We start from the raw sequence: 20024 nt of genomic DNA on the forward strand, positions 1-20024 counted from the left end.
TTCAACGAAGCGAACCTTTTCGACGTGGAGTTTGAAGTAGGGGACGACGCGGCCGCGTTGGATCCCCCTGTCCGATGAGCAGGGGAGGTGCTAGTGGCGACCTTGGCGGCAGAGTTGTTTGCTTTGTCGGAACTGGAACCGGTGGACTACTGGCTGAGAACTGCTCCGGCTCAGGCCCAGGCTCTCTAAGGTGTTGAGGCATTTGGAGATGCTCCCTCCGGTGGCCGCGCAACCCACTCTACGGCATAACTTGGCGGCGGCTGGCCACAAAAAGGCGGCATTTTGGATCCATGGCCTTTGAGAGACCGCTGAAAGGGGAGTTTGTTGTGCATTTTGCATTCGAGTAGTCCCAGTCATAGTTCGATTCGAATCAAAATTAAATCGGTGGAACCAAAACCTAATTCATGTGACGGTTTGCCGATTCCAAACATAATCGAAATCGATCTTGAGCAGTTCAATTCTGATTCTGATATTTTCTGAATATGTTTTGTATACTAAAATATTTATATATAATTTAAAAAGCAAATTGTAATTATAAAAAAGGAGAGAATAAACGGCGAAGAAATTATATTGGAAATATGAAATTAAATTATGGTATTTATTATTCGTTTATGTACTTGATTTGGGTAATATATATATATATATATTAATGCATCAATTTAACATTTTTTTCATTTTTTAGTGCCAATTTATTCACCGTTAAAAGCTGAGGCATCAAGACGATCTGGGCCGTCGGATTCAAGTCTTTAGAATTTGATCTCCGGCGCCAAAGACGAAGAAGAAGGAGCTCAGTTTCGGTCCCGCCCACTTATAGAAGGCGGCCTCGACATGGAGGAAGAGACGGAACAGAGGAGAAACCGGAGCTATTCAAAGATCGCTTCCGCCTATCCATGAGCTCCATCGCCACCGCTGTGGGTTCGTCTCCTCCGCCGCCCTTGCCTCTCCTCTTTGCCCTTTCTCGATCGCCAACCCCTCCTCGATCCTCAGCTCTATCTAATTCATCTCTGGAACCCTAATTTGCAATCGTCACCGACCTAGCTTTTTCAGCAGACAGGTTTCGCCTCCATTACCTGTCGTTCCTATACTTCTTCTACGGTTGCTTAAATCTAAATGTTAGATCCTTCCATTTTCGAGGACAACATTTCTCTGATGTTGCTGTAGATCTTTAGCTGGTATATCGCGAGAGCCAATGTTCTGTTTGTAATTAGGGTTCTTATCCTTTGTTTTCCCCATATAGTCTCGTTTGCTTTATTGGATTCCAATAGCTTGCTTTCAATTTCTCATGGAACGAGGTGTGTGATGTATTGCCAAGTTGTGGTTGTTGTTGCTTGGAAGCCTTAATTCTCAACATAGAAATTTTCATGTCGTAGTGGACTAATTGTTTCTGTTTTGATTTGGGAAGTGAGGTTTTATTCATTATGTGCTGTCTACCAAGATGAATTGATTGTTCCTTGCGCTAAAATCGGTTGTTCAAACTGATGACCACATAGATCTTTTATCGTTATTGAGAAATCGATTAAAATTTATGTTCATGAGATCTGACATAAATTTACGACTGGTTGTCAGTGACCTAATACAACTTTTCACCTTTTTCATCCGGATATGAGACCGTCATTGACGGTATTCATGCATTTCAATTCATCTTTTATTTTGTTATTGGCCATTTGGACAATAGTTATCCATTTCTAGATGCTCAACAACTGAACAAATCAACTCTTTGCTTGACTGATGCAGAAGCATCTGATGTTGGGCTTCCAACAACTGCTTGAAGCTGAAACTGTGATTACATTAGGGGAATTGAGAGATTGGACATTTGGTGATGTGAACAGCAGAAGAGAAAACTATGCTGAGAGAGGTAATATATGCGGTTTATGTATCTGCCAAGTTATGGTTGTTGTTGCTTGGAAGGCTTAATTCTCAACCTAGAAATTTTCATGTCGTAGTGGACTAATTGTTTCTGTTTTTGATCTGGGAAGTGAGGTTTTATTCATTATGTGCTGTCTACCAAGGTGAATCAATTGCTTCTTGTGCTAAAATCGATTGTTCATTATGTGAAGTGTGTTAAGACTGATGTCTACATGGATCTTTTATCGGTATTGAGAAATCAATTAAGATTTATATTTATGATATTTGATATAATTTTACGTTGATTGTCAATGATCTAATTGAGACTGACATTTACGGTATTCATGCATTTCAATTCATCTTTTATTTTGTTATTGGTCATTTGAACAATAATTATTCATTTCTAGATGCACAACCACTGAACAAATCAACTCTTTGCTTGACTGATGCAGAAGCATCTGATGTTGGGCTTCCAGCAACTGCTTGAAGCAGAGAACTGTGATTACATTAGGGGAATTGAGAGATTGGACACTTGGTAACGTGACCAGAAGAAGAGAAAACTATGCTGAGAGAGGTAATACATGTGGTTTATGTTTCTGCCAAGTTATGGTTGTTGTTGCTTGGAAGGCTTAATTCTCAACCTAGAAATTTTCATGTCGTAGTGGACTAATTGTTTCTGTTTTTGATTTGGGAAGTGAGGTTTTATTCATTATGTGCTGTCTACCAAGATGAATTGATTGTTCCTTGTGCTAAAATCGATTGTTCATTATATGAAGTGTGTTAAGACTGATGTCTACATGGATCTTTTATCGTTATTGAGAAATCAATTAAGATTTATATTCATGATATTTGACATAATTTTACTTTGATGGTCAATGATCTAATTGAGACTGTCATTTACGGTATTCATGCATTTCAATTCATCTTTTATTTTGTTATTGGTCATTTGAACAATAATTATTCATTTCTAGATGCACAACCACTGAACAAATCAACTCTTTGCTTGACTGATGCAGAAGCATCTGATGTTGGGCTTCCAGCAACTGGTTGAAGCAGAGAACTGTGATTACATTAGGGGAATTGAGAGATTGGACACTTGGTAACGTGACCAGAAGAAGAGAAAACTGTGCTGAGAGAGGTAATACATGTGGTTTATGTTTCTGCCAAGTTATGGTTGTTGTTGCTTGGAAGGCTTAATTCTCAACCTAGAAATTTTCATGTCGTAGTGGACTAATTGTTTCTGTTTTTGATTTGGGAAGTGAGGTTTTATTCATTATGTGCTGTCTACCAAGATGAATTGATTGTTCCTTGTGCTAAAATCGATTGTTCATTATGTGAAGTGTGTTAAGACTGATGTCTACATGGATCTTTTATCGTTATTGAGAAATCAATTACGATTTATATTCATGATATTTGACATAATTTTACGTTGATGGTCAATGATCTAATTGAGACTGTCATTTACGGTATTCATGCATTTCAATTCATCTTTTATTTTGTTATTGGTCATTTGAACAATAATTATTCATTTCTAGATGCACAACCACTGAACAAATAAACTCTTTGCTTGACTGATGCAGAAGCATCTGATGTTGGGCTTCCAGCAACTGGTTGAAGCAGAGAACTGTGATTACATTAGGGGAATTGAGAGATTGGACACTTGGTAACGTGACCAGCAGAAGAGGAAACTATGCTGAGAGAGGTAATACATGTGGTTTATGTTTCTGCCAAGTTATGGTTGTTGTTGCTTGGATGGCTTAATTCTCAACCTAGAAGGTTGAGAAATTTTCATGCCGTAGTGGACTAATTGTTTCTGTTTTTGATTTGGGAAGTGAGGTTTTATTCATTATGTGCTGTTTACCAAGATGTCTACATGGATCTTTTATCGTTATTGAGAAATCAATTAAAATTTATATTCATGATATTTGACATAATTTTACGTTGATTGTCAATGATCTAATTAAGACTGACATTTACGGTATTCATGCATTTCAATTCATCTTTTATTTTGTTATTGGTCATTTGAACAATAATTATTCATTTCTAGATTCTCAACCACTGAACAAATCAACTCTTTGCTTGACTGATGCAGAAACATCTAATTTTGGGCTTCCAACAACTGCTTGAAGCAGAAACTGTGATACATCAGGGGAATTGAGAGATTGGACATTTGGTGATGTGACCAACAGAAGAGAAAACTATGCAGAGGGAGGTAATATATGTGGTTTATATTTGAAGTGTTTGGTTATCATTTATTCAAATAAAAACATGGCCCTCAATCCTATCTATCCAAATGCTGCTGTCATTGTCGTGTCCTTCACTTCTTGGGTTGCTATCATTGGATAATGGGCTTAAGAATCCATTGGCACGTTGGATTCTCAATGCAGGGACATGACAACATGGAACTCTTCTTGCTTTCCGTTTGATTTGAATTACAGTTTGAGCTAAAGCCTATTTGCTCGAATAATTTTAGCATTTGCATGCTTCATCAACATAATCAACATTCTGAACCTTTACGTAAGTGGGCAGCAGATGGGAGCCAAGAAAAGGTCTGTGTTGACACCAACAGGTTTATCATTCACCATTCAGTTTCATATGATTGTCCAGTAAAAGCGTGTATCAACATATCATTCAGAACGATAGCTCTTTCTGACAAGGCATTTAATTTTGACAGCAACTTTTGCAGACTTTTGTTCTCTGAGTACAGATTTCACATCAATTAATTATTTTGCACTGTTGGTGGTCTCTCTCTCTCTCACACACTCATGCACACACAGAAAGATCACTGTGAACGCCTTTGATTTGATTCATTTGGTTGGATCCGAATTACTCTCTCACTCTTCCTGTTAAATTTCTAACAAGTGTTTTTACCCTGCAGGATTGCTCTTCCTCTGTCATTGAATAAAATGGCGACACATGGTCCTGTCTTGGAGCATCATAATGCACAGGAGAAGGTAAGGAAACCTCATGCGGTCATCAAGTGATGCTTGACAATTCCATGCCATCCACTTGCACTCTCATTAATGCTTACCCACAAAAGAACATAAAAAGTATTCCATGACTGAAGCTATTTATCCAACCTAGGCTATTAACTAAAATATTCCAAATTACAGTTTGTGGTTTTGGCATTCTCAATCTTCATATTATTTAGAAAATGTAACAGATCGAATAGACTGCATTATTTATCTTTTTTTTTCTTCTTTATTTAATTCTCTCTTGCATATATGGACTGACTGATTTATCAACAGGAGACAGGACTACTTGCTATCTCACACTTATATTACAAAAATTAACCAGCAACTTGCTTCTAACTGCTGGTTGTGCAGCTAGGGACCAGCAGCATAAGTTTCAGAATCCACAGCAAACGTACACTAATAAAAACAATGTCAGTATAGCGAAGTGGAATTATTCCTGATATGATTGATTGAGGTATGTGGAGAAATCAGATGGACTGGCCCTCTTTGTGCATGGAAATGTCAAAGATAAAGAGCTCAGTTTGTTGATTCTCTCTTGTAGGTGTATGTTGATGAACATCAACTCGATCTTCCCCAAACATCATAGCTCAGTGTCAGGTAATAATTTCTTCCTAGTTTGAACTTTATATTTCAATTATGTCTTATATTTGAATTCACCCAAAAAAAAAAAACTTGTTTCTCCTAGTAAACTAAAAGAAACTAAAGCTCATAACTCTCTCTCTCTCTCTCTCTCTCTCTCTCTCTCTCTCTATATATATATATATATATATATATATATATATAAGAAAAAACCCAACTAGAATCATCACCTTCTGAAATGAAACATTTAATATTATAAACGAAGAGACACGAATGTGTAGCGTGTAGATACTTCAAAAGATGTTGATTAATGGAAAATGACCTCTCATCAAATTTGCATTTTTGGTACGTGCATTTAAAATATGTGATTTAGGTGCCTGTTAAACTTGACTGCGAAAGGACACCAAGTCGACTGCCGTTGGATGGACCGACCTTATCATGTTCTGGTGTTAGTAGTCGAAATAGCAATCGGTCAGTTTGATGTCCGATGGATCCCGTCAATCTTCCAATGGTAGTTTGCCACATGGCCCTATGCCATATCAGCTAACATACCATCTAGGGAAACTAGCTGGACGATTGTTCTTTGTGTGGACACTCCCAACCTTATCTGGTTTGTACAAGGGGGGAACCGATTTGACCGCGATGACAACCTCCAACGCTACATTAATCTAAGGATGTTAGGTGTCATACAGCTAGTGAATAGAGATTTTCGATTACCAATAATAAGTTATCTTAAGATTTATTAGTGTCACAATTAGTTGTCTATCTACCTCCTGGAATCATAGAGTCAAGTTGACCTGATTTATCCTTCAGAAGGTTAAAACCTCATAAGATACGGAGTATCAACTGTAAAACTAGTATAAGTTTCTTGAACTATATCTAAAAGGGTTTTATGATGATGAGAGACATATTATTGGAATAAGGAGTTTGAAGAATAATTTTTAGTCTGCACGTGTGGAGTTTCGATTAATCCAATATATTGAGTATATCATAGTCAAAATCTTATTTTGTTTATCATTTGTAAAGAAAAAAAAATATTGATTTTAGGATCTTAAATGAGGATAAAAAAAATAAAGTGGTCACTCATTTCCTTTGACTCTACTTGGCCGTAAAAAGTGGTCACTCATGTCCTTGTTTTGTCACCTTTTCATCATCCTGATACAATAAAGTCCATTCGGATGAGATGTAAACTAGAAATGGACAGAACGGACAACACATTGTAGAATGGTTGTCCTTATCATGAGGTAAGGAGTAACTTTCAAGCTTAGCTTCTAAGGATGAGCACAAGGACATCCAATGATCCATGCAAAGCTTGCACTCGTTGATGAGAGAAGAAACCAACTTCAACTTACACTCCATCATCAATCACTTTTGAATGTACGTCTACAAGTACCAGTATACATGCAATTGTCATGGTAAGAAATAGGTTGATCCGGTCCCTCCGTCCCGGATCGGACGGTTAGTGAGGGAGAGATAAATGATTCCGGTGAGATCCTATGCACCATCACAAGCATAAAACAGAGCTCACCTTCATCGTGGCGCATCGCGAAGGGCTAACACTGAGGGACCCAACGCTAGGAGAACCTATCGCTGTCCGAGACAGATGGAGCAGGATCTGGTGATTTCTGGATCTGCTGAGCTTGTATATTTTAATTAACGGTGGACCAGATTTCTCCCGAAACAGGAAACAGCTTCTTTATGTTCAACAAAGAAATGCCACGAGGGGCGGTTGGGTCGTCGAAATGATTATCTTGCCCTCCGCTATCACCTTAATTACGGAAAATTGAGTTAAATATTTAAGGGCAATAAGGTAATTTGAGTTCCCGAGCGAGTTGGAAGGCGCTAAATCTCCGGGCGGTGGGCGTGTCGATCCGACCCACCCTGCGATCGAGGGCGACGCCGTTAGGACCATAACGGCGCGCCGTCTCCGCCTCCGTCTCCGTTTCTTTCTCCTCCGCCGTTTACCCCTTAATCTGCGCCCCGCCCTCTCCCTTCTCTCTTTCGCTCTCTAAAGCTTCGAATAACAACCCTCCTCCTCCTCCTCCTCCTCTCTCTCTCATTCTTCTTTCTCGTGCTCGTCTCTCTTCCCCGGTCGGAGGGAGAGGGGGATCGCCGTAGATTCCGGCGACAGCTCGCCGGAATCCACCAAAGATCCCGACAGAATCACTCATTCTGAGGCTTGCGCTTGGGATCTCTCGATTTCTTCCGAAGAGAAGAAAGATTCCGTTAGCGGTACCCGGGGCGTGGTGTTCTTGCTTGCATTGGACGGGAAAGAAGAGGACGGAGGGGTGATGGGCGGGATTGGAGGCTCGCGTACGGCACGGATGCCGAGGTGACCCTTGGGGGATTCTCCCTGGCAAACCGCTCCCTCGCCTTGTGCGGACCACTGCTTTAAATTTGGCCAGGCCCCAGCTCCTTTTGTGCCGTTCTGCGGAGGTTCTTGGTTAGCGAGAACGGAAGATGGGGCGATCTGATGTGGAACCGACTCGTTGAATTCGTCTTCTTGCTTGCTTCGTAAGTTCTTTGCTGGAATTTGTATGCTCGTTTGTGATCTGCCTGGGAATTGGCGTCAAAAGGTCGGGTCTTGCGCCTGCGGTTGCAATTGCGAGCTTGAATTCAGGTACTTGGTTTTGTCTGTTTCTCTCGATTTGCTGCGATCTCTTGCTTGCTCTGAGTTTCTTTTGCTCCCTAACTGCTGGCATTCGGGTCGCTGCAGCGATCTCGCTTAACTTTTGTCTTGAAACATTAATCTTGGTTTGGGATCTTCTCTGTGGGATTTTTTTTTCTTTGTTCTTTTAAATATCAAGAACATCGACGATTTGGTCGACACGAAGAAAGGACCCATTCGAGTTGCCATTTACTTTCTGTGTTTGTTTTTGCCCTTTTTAGTTTCCAAAGGATCAACCGTTCATCCGGAGAATTTACGAAGAGGGTTGTCCGGGCGCCTTAATGTGAATTTAGTTTTCGCCTTGGTTTTGGAGCTGCAGGATGCCAACTGAAGACATGGATCAGGGGCGGCTCTCTGTATTCAGCTTGCACTCTGTGGCGTCTTCAACTTTTTCTGAGGAGCCGCATGTTGCTACTGAGGTAACAATTGCATCTTCCCTTTTGTTCTTTTCTTTTCTTTTGAAAATTGCTAAGAAGTATCAATCCCACCTAAAGAGCTACTTAGGTCAGGTGATTTGGTACCACCCCGGCTAGTTCTCAAACCTAGAACCTTTTCAAGATGAAGAGGGGATCCAAACCCTAGGCCATGGTGCCTGTCCTCAGTAACAATTGCCTTAAATTTGGATTCTGATGTGTTCTCTTCTGCACATCAAGAATCTCACCTAGATCAAAGGGCATCATGGTGCTTGAATTTATCAAGTAACACATTTTCTATTGTATGTCCTCCAGTTATTTAACTCATTTAATAATTCGTATTGACAAGTGCTAGTGTTAGAATTGGTCATTAGCCCGATGTTGGTAGACTCACGTGAACTGGTCCATTCTCCAGAAATTTTAAATTAATCTGTGTCCATCCTACTTTTAAGTTATCGATTCAAGATGCCTAAAACTGAATTTTCTTGTTATTTAACATAACTATATCCTCGAATCTATTCCAAGTATTACTAAGATTATATCTCACATGTTCGGACTTGGTCCTGCTTAATTTAAAACTTTTTCACTTTATAAGGATTGTCGCCGTAACTCAAGTTTAGATTTAGTTTCATTTACTCTCATAAACTACAATAATATCATCAATCATACACCAGGGAAATCTATTATGCAAATAATTAGTTAATTAGACCAAAAGGTAAATGCTTAATGAGGAATCTTGATGTAGTTCTATACTAATATTGTATAGGAAACTCATTAGACACACTAGTGATGCAGTGTCATTTATATTCATTATAATATCAATTTAATTAATAAATAAACCTTTTCTAAAGCCCATGATAATTAATGTCTAGGAACTAGGAACCCTCTAATAAACCTTCTCTAAATTAATAAAAATTATATGCAATTTCTTTTTCTTTATACTATTTCATTAGTTGTTAAAATAAATAATAACTTCTATTGTTGATCTTCTAAACATAAAACCAAATTAATTTCAGAAGATATTTGTTTCATACCTTATTCGATTTTCACTAACTCTTTTCTAAGTTTTCATAGTGTAACTTGTAATTCTAATTCCAATATATAGAATAGTTTTGGATATCACCCTTATACTTATAAATTGGTTTAAAAATCTCTTCCTCACTAGATAAGCTCTTTCACATTAAACCAATGTTGTTTTTTTTTAATTTCTGCTTATGATCTAGGGCAATTGTGTAATATATGCATCACCCTATTCATCTTTTGCAGAGGGAAGACAACTGATGTCAGGGAGTAAGTCCATGTCATCTTCTCCACCTGATAAGCATTGTGAGATTAAAGCAAGCTCTATGGAATGTTTAGAGCTTCCAAAGTCTTGCAATCTCAAGGACCAGAAGACAGAGTCTAACCTTGAACATCATCTGATGGTGCCACAAAGGGTGACCAGCATTCCTCCTACTTCAAGACTTGCTGATCATGTTTCTGAATTCCAATCTGATATGTTGTCTCTTCCTCCTTTGTTTGGCAAAGGGAACATAATGGATCTTAGTGGACCATATGAGAATGGACTCTTCTCAAGCTCTTTATCAGATATACTCGACAAAAAATGTGTGTTTTTCTCCTACAATTCATACATTAGTACCTTTTTAGATAATGCTGCTAGCCTAGATGCCTGAGTTCTTCCAAGAAGAATTTTGTTCTCTGTTTGAATATTTTTATGGAGTAAAGTCCTACAAATACATGCACATTTTCCTGCTTTTTCTCATGGAATTTTTTGGCATGTAAGATTTTGCTTTTGGAATGTCTATGTTTATTCTTGTTAATTTCACTGGCAGTGAGATTGTCATCAAGAATTGTTCCCTTTGGTCAGTCTGTTAATTCAGTTAACTCAAACTTTGGTGAAGATGAGCCTTTTGAATCAATGGAGGAAATTGAAGCTCGGACTATTGGAAATCTCCTTCCTGATGATGATGATTTGTTCCCTGGTGCTGCTGAAAATATTGGATATATTCATCGACCCAGCAATGGGAATGACATTGACGATGACATATTTTACAGTGGTGGTGGTATGGAACTGGAATCTGATGATAATTCCAATCGCAATAGAAAATCTGAATTTGTCGAGGGAGGGCTCTTTACTGGTCAACAAGGTGAACCAAATGGCCCATTTTCCAGTGAACACCCATATGCTGAACATCCATCTAGAACACTTTTTGTTAGAAATATCGATAGCAATGTCGAAGATGGTGAATTAAGGGCTCTCTTTGAGGTACATTTTTCACTCAGATTGATCTATCTTTCTTGTTAATTCTTTGATTAAGTGCTTTTGGTAGTGTCCACAGATTTCTTAATTCCTGATTGCTATCTTCTTGATTTCTTAAGCATTATGGGGATATACACACACTTTACACTGCTTGCAAGCATCGCGGTTTTGTTATGGTATCTTATTATGACATAAGGGCAGCACAAAATGCAATGCAAGCGCTTCAGAACAAGCCATTGAGGCATCAGAATATGGATATCCAATTCTCTGTTCCAAAGGTAATGACTTCCTGTCTTCTTTTGAAATGGCGTCATGACATTACAGTTCATTAGAAGTTCTCTAAGTACTTTGATCCTGAAATCCATTGTTTTAGATTTTTTTTTATATTTATACTGCTTTCCTTTGTTCAATTAGGTCTTTGTAACAGTAATGTGAACTGGGGTAACACATGGAAATATATCGAGGTAAATCTGACATGATTTGCATGATTGCCCTACACAATTGTATGACCCACCACCTCTTCCAGTGAAAATCTCCAAAAGTAAATCAGGGATAAAAAATATCATCCTTTGCAATTGCCTCGTATAATGAAAACTGAACTTCCTGGTCCATGGTCAATGTAACACAAATTAAGATAGGATTCTGGTTGAAAAATAGAACCACTTTTGTGTTGATTTAAAAAGCAAGTGATGCTAAATGAGCCAATCTCTATTGGCTGTCTGCATTAGAATTCAAATGTTGGATCAACTAAGTGATCGATGTTTACCTGCCAATAGCTTACTAGTATATGGATCGGGGTTAACCGTGTGGTATGCCCATTATAGGTTTGTACAATCCAGGATTTTGACAGGTATTGTACTGGTCCATACCAGTGTACCGAGCTTCCATATGCCAGTATGCACCTAGCTTTGGAAACAGCATGAAAAAATTACCGAGGAAAAAAACAGGAAGAAAATGCCTGGTGCAGGGGTCTGCACCTTGTTATACCAGATGGTAAAGACCCTGTACTGAACATACCACCCGGTTCACCTTGGTCTGTGTACCGATAAGTCATCGTACTGGTAAATGCCATCCATCCTGAACCTTACCGAGCAGTATTCCAAATATTGATTGAATTTAAAACTATATCTACTAATTTTTTGTATGTTTAGAATTGACACTTGGATCCTACATTTTATCCCTTCAAAACAAGTTTTCTTGCTGCCTCTTAACCAGCAGATAGTATTCACATATTGCTTTTAGCATTATGCCATAGCTAATCTGGTGGTACGATGAGACAGCCCGTAAGGTGAATGGTCTGGTTATTGAAGTGATTCAAAAGCAATACTGACCTAACTGGATCTCATTCTTCTTTGGGATGAAGCTAGGAATTTCTGTTCAGTGATTTTTTTTTCCAACTTCATTTAAGGAATATGGAGATAGTCCGGCTTCTATAATGATGGTTCTTTTCATCTTTATGCTGTCACCTAATCACGTTATCATGGTGGTTCTTGTCATCCTTATATTGTCATCTTATCATGATGGTTTATGTTATCTTTACATTTCTTGTGTGTTTGCCATGAAATCTGGTACTTCCTCTCGTGGTTTGTACAAACTATGTATATGCTTATTACTCATGTGAAAGCTCCACCTGTACTGTATACCAGCTATATCTCTTGCAAAGACAGGGTGTAACATTTTTTTTAGGTGTTTCCCATGGCATATATAAATGCCTATGGATTACATATCTTCTTGTAGTGACGTGCTTTCCGGTTATTAGGACAATCCTTCGGAGGAAGATATAAATGAGGGTATGCTTATTGTGTTTAACCTTGATTCTTCTATTACAATTGATGATCTCCGTCAGATATTTGGTATTTATGGCGAAATCAAAGAGGTGATGTAGATTTTCTGCATTCATTATATTGATATAGATTGTGGCAATAAACTGAAGTTCTTTTGGTGTTATGATAAAGCTGCTAATGATGTCAATCCTGAATTTGACCTTATAGATATCTGAGACTCCACATAAGCATCACCACAAATTCATAGAATTTTATGATGTTAGAGCCGCTGCAGCTGCTCTCCATGCTCTAAACAGGAGTGACATTGCAGGCAAGAAAATTAAGCTTGAGCCTAGCCGCCCTGGAGGTGCAAGACAGAGGTATTATCCAAGCAAACACTTTTCTCCCCACATTTCTAGACAGAGGCTCTGTATATTATTATTTGATTATGCTTGGAAGATGCATGGAAAACTAAATGCAATTTTTGGTTTGTTATAAGTCTTTACTAAATTTCCCATGGTATTTGTATTTGTGTTTTGGCGTTCTATCATTCTTATGTATATTCTTTAAGTGGCAGACAAATTGAACATACAGCATTGTACTTGTATCTTCTTCTTACAGTTTTCTGTCAGCAACTCAGCTCTAATTTGTATGACTGGAACCATGATTAGTCAATTTGGATTATCAGAAACTTGGTGCCTGGTCTTTGTCATGTCAGTTTCTTGAATTGTGTCAGTTATTGTTTATCAAATTCTTAAATCTGAACTCCATCTTTTCAATATTTCTTTTCTATAGACTACCTTCTAGGATTTAGCTGAGCTTTCATGATAATGATCTTGTGGACCCTTTCAAATCATATTTTCCTTCCATATCACTGTATTCTATCTACTCTATCGATTTTGGTTTGATTGAAGAATATGTTTTCTCTGGCTGATTCAAATAGTCACGATATCATGTTGATGTATGTTCAGAATGGTACTCTGGTGGACTTGAAGCTCAACAGCTGGCATTGAGGTTTTAGGCTTGGACTTATCTTTTATGTTTATTTGCTTATATAGACAATAATTACAAAGCCAGAAGTCATAATTATTGGGGATGAATTTTGACAGCTACAACAGATCCTGAAGTCTTAGCTATTTGGAATTGACTTTTAGAATTAACCTTATTAAAGATCATGTCCTCTGTTAATCTACATAATATTATTTGTTAACTTTGTGCCCTCAAACAACTACTTATTGATGTTTCGTATATTCTTTCTGTGCATATCTAGGAAACGAAATTTTTTTTCCTTGCTTTGAGTTTCGGCTGTGTGTGTGTTAATTATTATAGTTGTAACATATTCAGACGACATAGTGATAATATAAAACTTCCATTGAAATGGCTGTGTAGTACCCTATAGGTTGTTTCAACTTTCAAGTGTTTATTTCTGGCATGATTCAGATATTTGCTTGCAAGAGGTAGGGTGTGAGGTAGTATAGAAGGTAGCTCCTGAGATTTCGTGGCAAGTCATATATGCTGGGCATCATTACGCTCTTGGAATTTGTCCGCAAAGTCTTATTATATTGAGCTAGTGCCTACTGTCAGTGTTATGACCAGACTTTGGTGATGTTTAGCATCATCTGGGTTGATTTATTCTTTAGCCTCATTTCATGTGAATCTTGTCACTGCAATGCCCATATTGCCCACTCACAGAATTCTGAACTATCTCACTTTTTACCTCTGTTGTCAGGGTTACCCTATTTAGTTGCTTTTTATGTCTCTTTGAAATTTACGACTCTCTTTGCCAATATATAACCACCTGGGTAGAGATTAATGGCAACCGGATGGCTGCATGTTCATAAATTGTCCTTGACTACAAGTAAAGTTTGAAAGTTCCATTTAAATTACCATTTATATTACAATGACAGGTAATGCAAATCACTGAAAGCAATTATGATAATTTTGTAGCTACTTATATCAGACTGGTATTAAAACAGAATATAGTTGATCATGCAACTTTTTTTGGATATGTTAGAACATATTTTTGCAGAGAATATTTATAATTGAAGTTCAAGCCAAATTATTTTCTCTTAAAACACAACATATATCATTATCTAAGCATATGCTCTGTATAACAATAAATTTTACATTACTTCTTTTTTTATTATTTTCATTAGCATTTAATTTATAATTAGTCATAATATCTTATATTCTCAATTTTCATGATTACTTTTAGTTAATAACTTATTTTCCAAAAGAATTGAGCCTTCTAAATGATACTTTCTATCCGGACAAAGCTTCTCCATTTAATGCATCTCTCTATCAGATTGTCTACACATCAATTTTTTGAAAATGGTACTTGACCTATTGATTCTTGGCCTCCCTACTGCAAAAAGTCAACTCGTATTTTTTGAGTGATCTTACATCGACTATCATATCTATCTTCTATCATTACCTTATAAAAAGACAACCTTGATGTTCAAATTTGCTTCTCTTTGGCTTATTATCTAGTGACTCACATTTCTTTACCAACAGCTTGATGCAACAGTTATCTCCAGAGCTGGAGCAGGAAGAATTAGATGGATGCTGGCAGGGAAGCCCTAAAAACTCTCTCCCTGGGTGCCTTGGTATAATTTGAGGCTTCTATCTTTAGTTGTGCCTTCTGTCATTTTTCATATCATGTTATGCTTGTGACCTATGTAGCTGGACCTAATGCATGCCACTTTTTTTTTTAGGTTCATCCTCTCTTGGGCCAATCACACCTAATAATCTTGAAAATGGAGCACTCCATGGTTTACCCTCAGCAATTCAAGCGCCATTTACCCCACTTATGGGGACCACATTTCATGGATTCTCATCTAGTGTGCCGCAGAATTTATCTTCCCCCGTAAAAATTGCATCTGTTGATAATCACACCAATCAAGCCACCCATGCTGATATAAGCCCTTCAGTGGGCCAAATCAATACTGGATTCCAGGGCATGTCTGATATGCATCCTCACTCCCTTCCAGATTATCACAATGCAATATCTAATTGCATCCCTTATAACTCGAATACTACTTCAACCATGGGTATTGGGGTCATCTCCAGACCTTCTGGAGGAATTGACAAAAGGCATCTGCAGAAAGTAGGCTCTGGTAGCTTCAATGGGCATTCTTTTAATGCTAATGAAGGTACTAAGTTGAATAGAACATTCATTTGGACAAAATAGTATTGTTGTCATTAATATATGTTCAACACTTAAGTTAAAATTGCTTTTGGTCACTAGTTATATATTTGACACCTTCTTTGTTCATTTTCATACTAAAACAAGTTATAAAATCTGAGATTCAGATGACACTTCATGAATCTAATTAGTTTTTGAGCTTTATGATGGTAGTTATTGCCTGTTATATTGATATTTTAAGACCACTTTCCCTTTATTGCTTGCTAATTATGTAATGCGTTCAATTATCTTTACAGCTTTTGGTGTTTCCTCAAATGGAAGTTATCCTGTTCAAGGACATCAGTATGTTTGGACTAATACAAATGCATTCCCCCATAAACCGCCTGGCTCCATGTTATGGTCAAATTCTTCATTGCTTATAAACAATATTCCTGCTCATCAACCATCTCAGATCCATGGAATTCCTAGAGCACAATCTCATCTGTTAAACACTTTACACCATCATGTCGGTTCGGCACCTTCTATCAATCCATCACTTTTGGATGGGAGACATGCCTATGCTGGGGATTCCATGGAGCAACCTGCTTTTCATCCTGGATCTCTTGGAAATATGGGGCTTTCTGCAATTCCACAGTTGAAATCACTAGAACTTGCTTCTCGTAACATCTTTTCACCTTCCAGTGGCAACTGTCTGGATCCTTGTCTTTCTCCTGCACACATCAGGATTCCTTCCCCTCAGCAAAGGGGCCACATGTTCCATGGAAGAAATCCCATGTTCCCTGTTACTGGTCCATTTGATGGTTCTACTGACCGGATAAGGAGCCGAAGAAATGACACAAATGTGAATCAGTGTGATAACAAAAAGCAGTATGAACTTGATATTGAACGCATTATACGTGGTGAAGACTCTCGAACGACACTTATGATAAAGAACATCCCTAACAAGTATGCTGAATTCTTGACCTTTATCTACATCATCCTTCTTTTTGTCTATGTGGATGCAACGTATGCACTTGTTATTGTTTCCCTTTGAACAGTTCTTCCTGGTTTATTTAGGTACACATCTAAGATGCTCTTGGCTGCTATTGATGAAAACCATCGAGGAACTTATGACTTCATCTATTTGCCAATAGATTTTAAGGTACCTACAGTATCCTTTGTATAACTTGCTATTGATGTGCATACCTGTGTCTGTTATTGACCATCTAATTGGTTGCGTTCACCCTTTCACTTTTCAGAACAAATGCAACGTTGGCTATGCATTTATAAACATGATCAACCCGCAACATATTATTCCTTTCTATCAGGTTTGATACATCTCACTGACTTTAAGCCACTGAAAGTCTGCCAGTTCCATCCAATATATATGAGCAATGTATATATATATATATATATATATATATATATATATATATATATATATATATATATATATATATATATATATATACAACCTCAACATGTTGAAAGATTTTCCTGTAATGTAGCTTCATATCTAAGTTTCTACCTACTAGTTTGTAATTTTTATCATAGATACAAGTTTTTTCTTTCTGTTTTAATTTTAGCTTCGTTTATCATCATTCTGTTTAGCTAGGTTGTTGTACTAGCAAATAATTTTTCACATTTGAAGTTGCGAGATGCTAAAATGTTGGCTTTTCTGCAGTCATTTAATGGTAAGAAATGGGAGAAGTTTAACAGTGAAAAGGTGGCATCACTTGCATATGCTCGAATCCAAGGGAAAACAGCTCTTATTGCTCATTTCCAGAACTCAAGTCTGATGAATGAAGATAAGCGTTGCCGTCCTATCCTCTTCCATACAGATGGTCCTAATGCTGGGGATCAGGTATGAGGCACATGTACTACAATTTTTATTGTTCTGATTGCTTTATTGTCTTGTGCTCCTGATTTCTGGTAGTTCATCCAGCAACTTTAATTGTTGGTTTTTGTTGACAAAATAGTATCACTAATAAAATATGCTGATTACAAGATCCCTTCCACTGTCACCGTGTCACATTCTTTTTCTATACCAGGATTAACATATTACAACATTCATATTTCTATTCTGTATGGCTTAAAAATCCAATATCTTATATATATCCTGGAGTTAGTTTAAGTAGTGACAAGCCAAGATTGTGCTTAGAGGTGGTGACAATGATATCTATATGATTACAATAAGCTTAGGTCTCAAGAATTGTATGAAATATTATTTCTTTTTGGTATTTCCATATATATTAGGTACTAAAATATATATAAATAATTATCCATAAGAAGGGAAGTCTTTAACAAGAAATGTCAAAAACAAATACATTCTTGTGCGAACTTTAGAAAAATATATTCAGTGACATTTTATCTCTTTGAGTTATTAAAACCTATCATGGTATTTTTTTGAAGGATCTTTTGGAGTTTTAAGCATAACATATCTAATAGGAGCTCCTTAACTAAACATTGAGATTGTAGTTGTAAGACTGACATGAAACCTTTTGAACTGTGAGATACATCCTATAATAATGTTGTATTCTTCCACTTTGTTAAGCAGGTGTGATCTTGTGACCGATCTGATTGAGAAAGCCAAAAGAACATGTACCATATGCAAACTTTCTTAATAAATTAATTAGATTTTTCATTCAAGAATGTTAGATGCCTTTATTTTTTGTTGACTCTCAAGTGAAGTTGAAGCGACAGTGATTTGAAGTTTGCTAAATTTTCTCATTGGAAAGTGTAGAAGGAAATATAAGCTGATATTTAGTAGTTAAAACAGCAACGTAGCAGTGAACACATCATCTATCCTCATCTTCCAATCATTATTAAATGTGAAGATCTGAGCTAGAATTTGACGTATTTGGAAATAAACTGCAGTTCACAAAGTATGCGCTATGCAGTTGGCCATTGTTCCAAGAACTTAATATCATCTATTTTGAAATATATGGTGATAATTTGCCGTCAAAAACTTTCATTATTAGCTGGCCTTATGATTGTCTAGTCACCATGCGTCTTAATTAGAATGTCAGATAGGAGACCCTTTTGCTGCATGCTGAACTCCATACCTATCTTAGGTTTGTTCCACACATTATGCCTATTGCACCAAATTCTTTCTATATCATATATCCTCTTCACGTTTGAATTTGGTAGTTGATGATCATGCTGTAGGTCTGCGTCTACCATATCATTGAGTAGTTATTATTTTCTATCGGTAGTTACTTGGAGTTTTCAAGTGTTTAATTTTTCGATTGTAGGAGCCCTTTCCTGTGGGCACTAATGTCAGGTCAAGGAGCAGATCAAGGACTGTCAGTGGTGGTGAAGAGAATCATCAGGGAGGTATCTCCGCCTATGCAAATGGAGAAGCTTCTTGTGATGCAGTGGGTTACCCTCCAGCTTCTACAAAGGATTCAGATCGACACAGGCCAATTTTTCTAGGTGAGGCCGACTTTGGGGCCAAACTTGAAGCATGATCCTCTGTCTCTCATGTCTTGAAATATCCGGAGTCGAATGATTACTTCTGCAATATGGTGGGTTGTGGTTGGTTGCTTTACCGAACGCGGAAGGGGCTTTCAATTTTCTTGGGTTATTTACTCAGCTGAGGTCAAAAATGTGAAAGGAGGTGGGAGAGGCTTAAGATTTTGGATTGCCGTATGAGGAAAAAAAAACAATGTACAGAAGAAATCTCAAGAGTGGGGAAAATAGGATTTTTCTCTTGCGGTTGCGGAAGGCCTTCTTCGTATTTTTCTCTCCTTTCTTTTTTTTTTCTTTCCTTTATTATTATTATTATTATTATTATTGCTTTTGCTTGTGAGTCTAGAGCCCATTCATGTACAGGGTTCTTCTTTGTTTCCTGTTGGAGCTGCATTGCGTGTGTTGAACCATCTGCATAGCTCCTCAGAATCTGTTATATCTTCCATACAGATCTGTATAGCATGAATTTTGGAGTGTTTTTGAATCTTTTTGTCTTGTTCTTCTGCAATTTTTCTCTCAGTTGTTTCGCCTGCACTTCAGTTTTTTTTGTTTCTGCAGCACCCATGATTAAGCGACCAGTGAGAAGAGATGAGCGCAGCACAGTTCTTTGCCAAATAGCAGGTGGCCACGGTCTGATGGGCCGCCTTGGTATGCTTTAAGATCGGTGTCAAAGGGACCCGTGATAAGAGATGTGAGCGTCGCACAGTTCTTGCCAAATATCAGTTGGCCAGGGTATGATGGGCCTTAGGATGCTTTAAGATCGGTGTCAAGACCCTTGAGAAGACATGATTTCTCGAACGCTCGTCTTCTGCGGATTCGCTAGCTTCAATTATGTAATATATTGTTGTCGTTGAGTTACGAGAGAATGCACACCCGAGATGACGAAGATAGACCGCAGAGAGAGAGCGTGCGTCACTCGTGCAAAA

General features: G+C 37.7%; 1 protein-coding gene across 7 annotated transcripts; it reads left to right on the top strand.

Moving 5' to 3' along the window:
* Positions 1 to 711: 711 nt before the first annotated feature.
* Positions 712 to 19582, top strand: LOC103987515 (protein MEI2-like 4). Of its 7 annotated transcripts, none has more exons than XM_065186953.1 (23): positions 712 to 915; positions 1735 to 1855; positions 2298 to 2419; positions 2862 to 2983; positions 3426 to 3547; positions 3938 to 4057; positions 4233 to 4394; positions 4724 to 4799; positions 5094 to 5274; positions 5362 to 5417; positions 8289 to 8486; positions 9747 to 10085; positions 10313 to 10746; positions 10860 to 11018; positions 12500 to 12616; positions 12732 to 12883; positions 15018 to 15109; positions 15218 to 15655; positions 15945 to 16593; positions 16705 to 16789; positions 16887 to 16955; positions 17312 to 17491; positions 18882 to 19582. In XM_065186953.1, the coding sequence occupies exons 12-23, from the start codon at positions 9761 to 9763 to the stop codon at positions 19095 to 19097; spliced, it is 2916 nt and encodes a 971-aa protein (XP_065043025.1). In that variant the 5' UTR covers positions 712 to 915; positions 1735 to 1855; positions 2298 to 2419; positions 2862 to 2983; positions 3426 to 3547; positions 3938 to 4057; positions 4233 to 4394; positions 4724 to 4799; positions 5094 to 5274; positions 5362 to 5417; positions 8289 to 8486; positions 9747 to 9760; the 3' UTR covers positions 19098 to 19582. The 7 variants fall into 7 exon arrangements, with proteins under 7 accessions (XP_065043025.1, XP_065043026.1, XP_065043023.1 ...); XM_065186954.1 differs by having other exon boundaries at positions 5172 to 5274; XM_065186951.1 differs by lacking the exon at positions 4233 to 4394.
* The last annotated feature ends 442 nt before the right edge of the window (positions 19583 to 20024 follow it).

Source organism: Musa acuminata, chromosome BXJ1-6, assembly GCF_036884655.1.
Source record: "Musa acuminata AAA Group cultivar baxijiao chromosome BXJ1-6, Cavendish_Baxijiao_AAA, whole genome shotgun sequence".
Taxonomy (NCBI): domain Eukaryota; kingdom Viridiplantae; phylum Streptophyta; class Magnoliopsida; order Zingiberales; family Musaceae; genus Musa; species Musa acuminata.

Bases quoted from the DNA above. Each gene is read 5' to 3' on its own strand.
- LOC103987515 (XM_065186953.1), top strand. From the start codon at position 9,761: ATGTCAGGGAGTAAGTCCATGTCATCTTCTCCACCTGATAAGCATTGT. The intron at 12,617-12,731 runs GTGATGTAGATT...TTGACCTTATAG, and splicing joins TTTATGGCGAAATCAAAGAG to ATATCTGAGACTCCACATAA. The intron at 15,656-15,944 runs GTACTAAGTTGA...TTATCTTTACAG, and splicing joins TTCTTTTAATGCTAATGAAG to CTTTTGGTGTTTCCTCAAAT.